Source organism: Geospiza fortis, unplaced genomic scaffold (genome assembly GCF_000277835.1).
Source record: "Geospiza fortis unplaced genomic scaffold, GeoFor_1.0 scaffold16, whole genome shotgun sequence".
Taxonomy (NCBI): Eukaryota; Metazoa; Chordata; class Aves; order Passeriformes; family Thraupidae; genus Geospiza; species Geospiza fortis.
Genome location: NW_005054302.1, coordinates 16838887 through 16846338, shown reverse-complemented (window position 1 = coordinate 16846338; position 7452 = coordinate 16838887). Strand labels below are relative to the sequence as shown.

At 42.8% G+C, this 7452-nt stretch overlaps 1 protein-coding gene across 1 annotated transcript in view; it reads right to left on the bottom strand.

The window, feature by feature from the left end:
• Nucleotides 1–7452, bottom strand: part of NARS2 (asparaginyl-tRNA synthetase 2, mitochondrial) — a 45592-nt gene that overhangs the window by 7460 nt on the left and 30680 nt on the right. Inside the window, exons 7-11 of the mRNA XM_031065983.1 lie at nucleotides 5706–5804; nucleotides 5239–5276; nucleotides 3408–3474; nucleotides 1764–1901; nucleotides 554–651 (exon numbers count right to left, since the gene is read on the bottom strand). Of these exons, the coding sequence (XP_030921843.1) occupies nucleotides 554–651; nucleotides 1764–1901; nucleotides 3408–3474; nucleotides 5239–5276; nucleotides 5706–5804 (440 nt within the window). The remainder of the gene's footprint in view (nucleotides 1–553; nucleotides 652–1763; nucleotides 1902–3407; nucleotides 3475–5238; nucleotides 5277–5705; nucleotides 5805–7452) is intronic.

Genomic DNA, 7452 nt, shown 5'->3' with positions numbered 1-7452 from the left:
CACTACAGGTCTCGAGCAGTTCCAGTGAAGCTTCCCATGAAACTATTAGCAAAGAGCCATATTCTCTGAAATCAGGCCAGTCACTGAGGCCAGCTGCATCACAACTGGCAAAGCTTCTGACAAAAATTGCAATTTCTCAGTTACACAACATGATGACGGATATCTAAGTTCTGTATATGTGACAACTTCCACCTTCATAATCCACTTTCAGCCACAAAAAATGAAGAAAAGGATGAAGTGTCCCACAGCAGACCCTGCTTCAGACAGTTGCAGCAGAGCTGAGGCACTCTACTGCCCTGGCCTCTTAGCACAAAGAAAACTTTTCTTCTCTGATGAGCTAAAACAGAGGTGCTTTGCACACCTATGACAGAAGCACAAGAACTTCTTCACCAGTTTGCAGTCACCTACTCATATAAATAGATATCACAAAGACAAAAATAGGCTTCTTTTAAATACTATTATCTGGCCTTCCACTCCTCTGTCTTGCCAACCACAGCTGCTAAAACACTCTCCTGCTCAGGCTAGTCTCCTGGCATCTGTGGATTTTCCATACCTTTGTAAGCGTGATTCGAGGAAGGGCAGGCGCTCCTCTCTCAAGCTGCCTCCACACAACTCCCCTACTCCTGGTACAAGGAGATCAACAGCTGCAACCTTCAAAGAAAGAAAACTAATTGAAATCATGTCACATAGCCACACAGTGATTAGCAGAAGTTAACACTGATGGTTTTTTGTAAAACCCTACTGTAATTCTTCCAGAGTCCAGGACACTTAGGTAAGGATTTGCACATACTTGAAAAGTCTTTTGTTGACAGGAGAAGGCTGGGAGGAAATTTTGCAAGGATAAACATCAGAAATTTACAGAAAACCTAAATGACAGCAGTGATGTCTCAGACTGAGGACATCCACTGCAAGTGGTTTGAACTCACTCAACCACTTGGTTGAATCTCACCAAGTTACTCTGGTGACAACCTGTGTGGGGTTATAAAGAACCCAACAGCAGCTCAGAGAACAGCAAAGACATGTGGGCAATCTTTCTGAAGCCCTGATTGCCTGTTCTGATGCTGCTGCTTGTGTTCAGCCCTATCTATTCCCACTCCTGGAGACAGTTCTAATGGCTATGGTAGCAATGGCACTCATGTGCTGCATACAAGTGTTAGGATCCAAGCGTTACCACTTAGGCTGTTAGGTTTGGGCTGCCTGTCTTCTAAGGTTATTTTTCTTATCCCACAGCTGAAATGTTGCTAAGAATTAAAGCCATTGAAGACACATTGGTGCATGGTGGTGTTGTTGCTCTTTTTAGCAGAGGCAATCCTTCAGGTTGTCTCAATTCAGTTGAGAAATCACAATATCAAGGCATGAGACTTGATAAAGAACTTATTTCTTCTGCCCATCTGCTATTTGAGCATTACATGGATGCTACATTTGGATGACAAGAGAATCACAGACTACTTGGAGCCATCCAGTTCTAGGCCTTTCACTTAGAAGTACAGAAGTTTACCAGGAAAAGAAATAAACTATGGCAAACTTGTCTTAAGGCAATTAAGCAAAAAGTTAACACTGCCCCAACCCCTGAATCTTCCTCCTCCTGTTATTCCTGCTTTGGGTATTTTCTTCTACAACAGGAAAAAAAATGGACAGGATCACCTGATGGTCACATCTTATCTTGAACTTCCTGGGAGCAGGCCGAGCAGATGATGATCTAGCAGTAGGCCAAGACATGTTCCTAGACAGGAAAGTGGTAGAAATGTGACCCATGGACTCACCGTGTGTTGAGGTCCATCTTCATTGTCCCGCATGTAGAAAGGTTTGAGGTCGTATGGGTAGTTCACCACAAACACAGGAACCTCCCCACAGTGCTTCACCAGGTACTTCTCATGTTCTGTTTGGAGGTCACAGCCCCACTGTAAGGATAGCAAAAGGGGCCTGGGAATCTGATTTGGTGCCTCTTGCCCATGGCAAGAGACCCAGCAAAGTCCCTGCACATAGAGAGATGCACTGCTTTGAATAACATGATAGCAAGCAAAGCAACTTCTCATACAGGTCACTGGGAAGTAGACAGTTTTTCAAGTTTTCAGGCAGAGCAAAGCATGTAAATAAATATGATTTAACTTAACAGAACAGGGCCAGATCGTCCCTGTATCAAGCCCAAGCATCTGGTATCAAATCAGAAAACCCAGAACAAGCAAAAAAAATCCCAACCTCAAAAATCCCAAACCACACGCTCATATCTAAAGGAAAACGGGCACCTCTCCAAAGCCAGCTTACTTGGCCCAGCCAACCAGCCTTATTTCAGTATTACCTTTGGTGTATAGAAAACAGCTTTCCTAGGCTGATTACTCTCCTGCTGTGTCCTGTTACATGCTATTAATTAGCATGTAATTAATCCCCACTTAAGAAAACCTAGTACCCTATTAGGCAATTCTTTGTTATCAGAAACCATGGACATTTGCAATGCCCTTCACTTTTCTATTTTTCCAGGGATGTTATAAATCCTGTGGCTTTTGACTTGAGACCCCCAGTCCATTCACAGGACATGCAACGAATATTGGGGGAATGGAAGGGGAAGTGGGGAACAGACCTCTCCCAGACTCTCTTCATACTAAAATATCCCAAGTTTGCTGTCTCAGATCCAGGTAGCACAGAGAAAAGATTTGAGGTTCTACACCCACTTGTGCACAGAGATGAGACAGTTCCCCAACTGGCTATGAGGGTGGCTTCAGCCAGAGGGTTATTTTCCTTGAAGTATCATAATGAGATAATGATTAAACAATATGGACATAAGATGAGCACCACCACAAATGCTGTCCCATACTGGAGTGGGTGTGCGTTTGAAATTTGGCAAAATATGATTTTTAGAAAACCATAACCTCATAGTTTAGAAAGACTAGCATGTTACTCTTTTTCCCAGTCAACATCTATGCTTTGGAAAGACAAGGGATTCCCTTTACCTACATCTACATTACATGGCATTTTCACATGGTATTGGTTTATTAATCCTTGTCAAACTTTTGGTGCTATCCTCTTATCTTTCCTTTTCTTGAGAACTATTACAGCAACTCTTCTTAGATGATTGCTACTGAATCTGTAACACTCTCAGCACTACTCACATACAGGAAAGAGAAGTGCCTTTGCTAAAGCCTTGGTCCTTCAACTGCAATCTCATCACTTCCTTCCCTGCAAGTTTACATGTTCTCCTGCTACACATCTCACTCCTTGTATTGCTCCCACTGCAACCCCAAAGGGCAAAAGTCACACTGGATTTACAACCCAGCAAACAAAACACTCCAGGAGGCAGATAATCTGTGCAAAGTAACAACACTTGTGGTATCAGAGAGAGACAGAGAGAGAAAGGAGATTCTACAAAGTTCAGGCTCTGCACAGGGACAAACCAGCTGGCAATGACCTACCTCTGGCTTGAAAGTGAAAGTTTGAGGAGCTTGCTTCAGAATTTCCACTGCTTCACTGTAGGAAATTCTGCAAGAGGAAGAAAAAAGTCTTTAAGATAACTGTGAAAGGAACAACAAAGTTTTCTGGCTAAGTGCCGTGCTGGAAAATTAAGGAGGCATTTCCCCACCACCATGCCAACTTGTGTGTAATGTCAGACTTCCCAGCAATGCTTCTTTGGACAGAAACCAAAAAGCATTTAATATGGCAAGAATCCTATGTTTTCCTGTGCTTCAGCTACATGCAGGGCAGGAAGTGCTAAGCTCTCAACACTTCTGCATTATTGCAATATTGCATTTTAGTCAGAAGTGAGCTCTGCAGGGAATTGCTTCATAGAAATGGGTGGATTTTTTTAAAGAAAACAATATGTCCTCATCAGCATAGCTACAACAACACAGCTCTAGTCCAGGGTGTGTTAGACAAAAATAACAGCCCAGGGTGCAAAAGGGCTTGTAGCTCAAATGTTTCCACTTTACTTAAAAAACCATGAGATTTAAGTGCACCAATGTTTCTCTACTTCTCTAACAGATTTGAGAGCAGATTCTCCACCTATTTCCACCAGCACAAAAGAACAGCATCATGGCAAAGCAAACAGAAAAAGTGCAGTGAACAATGCTCCAGGTTTGGTAACTGGAAATCAAGACTCAATGGAAGATAATATGGCAGCCACGTTTTCCACATATCAAGCCAAATGTTGTGGACAGAGAGAAGAAAAGAATAACATGATCACAATAATTTCATCCTTGTTTCACTGGCTAATCCAATTAAAAACCAAATTCCCTAAGGAGCACAATCTCTTTACACCCCATTACAAGGTTTCACTAAAGCAGGGAAGGCTTCTGGAGGAAATACCTCAAGAAGGAATATATTGCTCCACATGTTTGGGTTATGTGAGGCCACAGACCAAATGAGGTGTATCACTGGCACAGGTTCAACACATGTAACCAATGTGTGTAAGCCAGGAATGGCCCGGATCTGCCAGCAGCTGATGGAGAGAGAGACAGAGAGGGAGAAAGAGATGACCTGTCTCTCTCTCCTTTTCCTTGGAGCATGGGAGAAGCTGAGCGCAACTTTGTCCTTTCAGGAGTATCAGTTAGGTCCAAAGAGAGGACTGAAATGGCAAGATGCTAACTTCACTGAGGACTCCCATGGTGCTCCTACAGGCAGAGGCACAGAGGGGATCCATCATGATCCTGTTGCCCAGCTGTGGCTGTAGCTGCCTAACAAGATAACCAGTGCTGGGATGAGCAGACCTACAATGTTCTGTGGGATAAATGGAGAGCTCCACCATTTGAAGAGACAAGCAGAAGTAGGGAGGATGTGGCACTCTCAGGGGTCAGTGAGGGAAACCCAAAGCCTTCAGCTCTTTAGCACAAAGAGGACTGGAATTAGGAGCTACACAATTAATTGGGAACAGAAAACCAATTGGGATTATTAACTGTCATAAAATACTTTCATATAAAGAGAGCTACTGGAATGAAAGTGTGAATGAAAGCAGAGCATCAAAGCCAAAACCAAGCAGGACTGTGAGCAACCAATGTGCAGGTACATGCTGGAAGGAGAGGATCTTGTCCAGGAGAACAAAAGCCAAAGGCCAGCAGATTCAGGTGTCAGTCTCATGCAGAGCTGAAAGGGCATACTTGACAAAGAGTAAAAGGGGACTGCAGCTCATGCTCTTTTGGAGACATTATGCTAACCCAGAAGACATTGAGTTGTGAAAGAAAAAGAACATATGCAAAATAGGAACTCCTTCCCCAAAAGCCCTCTGCAAGATCATTTTGAAATAGTACTTACATCATAAATTTGTGCTTCAGCATTTGTTCCAACCTGCCCTTGGTCAAAACAAGAAAAACATAAACATGTAAAGCTACCCTTTACGGTTCAGGGGCAAACTCAGGAAAGTGACCTCTCTCTATTTTGTAATTTGTAGGACTGCATTCAGATCTAGATATGGGTCAAAATCCACTCCTGGCCATTCAATGCCAAAACAGTACCCAATTATTGAAGCTGATGCTTCAGAGGCTACCAGATGAAGTGACAACTACAGTTCTACCACACTTGCTACCAGATACAGAAAGTTGTGTGTCCTCTCTCTGTTGGCCTGAACAATCACTTAAGCTCAAGCTGATATTTAGCTTTTCAGTTTCTTAATAGAGGACAACACAGCAAAAAAAAAATAAATAAACAAATTAAGTCTTCCTATATCCAAGAACCCCCAAAACACAAAACAGGATTGCATTCTTTCCTGTCACATGCATTACCTTCTGTGCAGGAGCTATGTATTTATGAAAAAGCTCGACATCACAAGGACATTTGGAGAGCACAGTGCTTGTCACTGTCTTGAAAAGATCTTCCATAACCTAGTAGAGAAAAAAAGGAAATAATGAAAAATGAACATTGCTTAGGTGCCCCAGACTATAAATGAAAAATGGTACACATCAGCCAGAGTACAGAAGGAGTTTCTGTCCTTCTGCATGGCCAGACTGCATAAGAGGGAACCACCTCACCAATACCCCTAATTAGCAGGCTTGCTTAGTAGCTGAAGAGGAATGGAACCTTGATTTTTGCTATGGGTTTAGGGTTTCGGCGTTGGCTGATGGACTCAGTATCTTCAGTCAGGTATCTCCCGTGGAAAAAATCACAGCTGAAATATTCAAGCAGCAACCCTGGCTAGCCACAGACACGTTACAACCATTTGTGGGTCTGGTTTCAGATTAATTCCTAGTGAGGCATGTGTCCTGTAACGAAAAATTCTGGATTTATGCTTTGTTGCTAGAAAAGGCAAAACTGAAGGAAAGAGAATAAACATGCAATGTGTAGAGCAAGCCCATCAAACAGTTCTCAGCTAGAGAAACTCTGCAGTTAGAGCAAAGTGAACATGTACAAGATGAGTAGAGAGCTAAAGCAAAGGACACATCAATGCAGGGATGTTTGAGAAACTAAAAAGATGTGGTTCCATTTCCCTAAACGAATGTGGATTAACTAAATGACATTATCATCCAATTTGGATATACTTATCCAGTAAAACGGGCTTCACTCATTAAGAAATTAAAATGCTATTAAAAGCCCCCACATGGGATGCTGCTGCATTTTCATCAACCTGTTTTAAGAGCCACTTTCTCTTTTGGCTAAGCAAAGCAGACCATCCAAGACACTTGCTGTTGTGCAGACTAAGAGTTCCCATGGCTCCCTGTAGTCTTACACCAGCACAAAGCAGGTAGTTGACACTTGTGGTATCAACTGATCATCCTACCTCTTATTCAAAATCACCCTCCTAGTCTCATTTTCTTTGTCAAAACAGAGCAGTGCAGCTGGGGCTGCATGTCTTCTCAGCCTGGGATGGGACAAGGTTTTTCCTAACAAAGCGCATCTCAAAGTCCTCGCACATTCCTAGCTGGTTGTGGATTTTTGGTTCTTTTTTTGTCCGTTTTTTTGTTTGTTTGTTTTGTTGGGGGTTTTTGTTTTGTTTTGTAGTTTGGGGTTTTTTTGTGAGCATAACAACTGCTTCATTAATTGCAGAGTTGAGAGAACTGAAGTTTCCACTAATGGTATCTAGGTGAGCAGCAGCCCCTAGACACCACAAAGCCTGTGACTGTGGAAAGAAGAACCTGTGGAAAGATCAGTCAGCAGACCTCAAGAAGAAGCAGTAGGTCTATGCCTTACAAGGAACCAGATCTTACAGGGTAAGAGGAACACAAGGCACAGAAACAAAGCAGCTGGGCTACTGACATAGCCAAGATGAGATTTCAGGCATGTTGTTCAAATCTATGCTTAGATGAACATCCTTCACACCTGCCCCAAGCTGCTAAAACATTGCTCTGTGCTGGTGAACAACCTCGGCATCCCACCAGCCTACTGGAGCTGGTAAAGCAGCCCATTTGTACTCCTCTGAGCCAAACTCAGACTCAAGACTCCTGCATCAACCTGGGCTCTCCTTTTAAAAAAATGGAAGATGCAAATAAGGGAAAGCATTATCATATGCAGATGAACAGTTTTACGCCTCCTGGT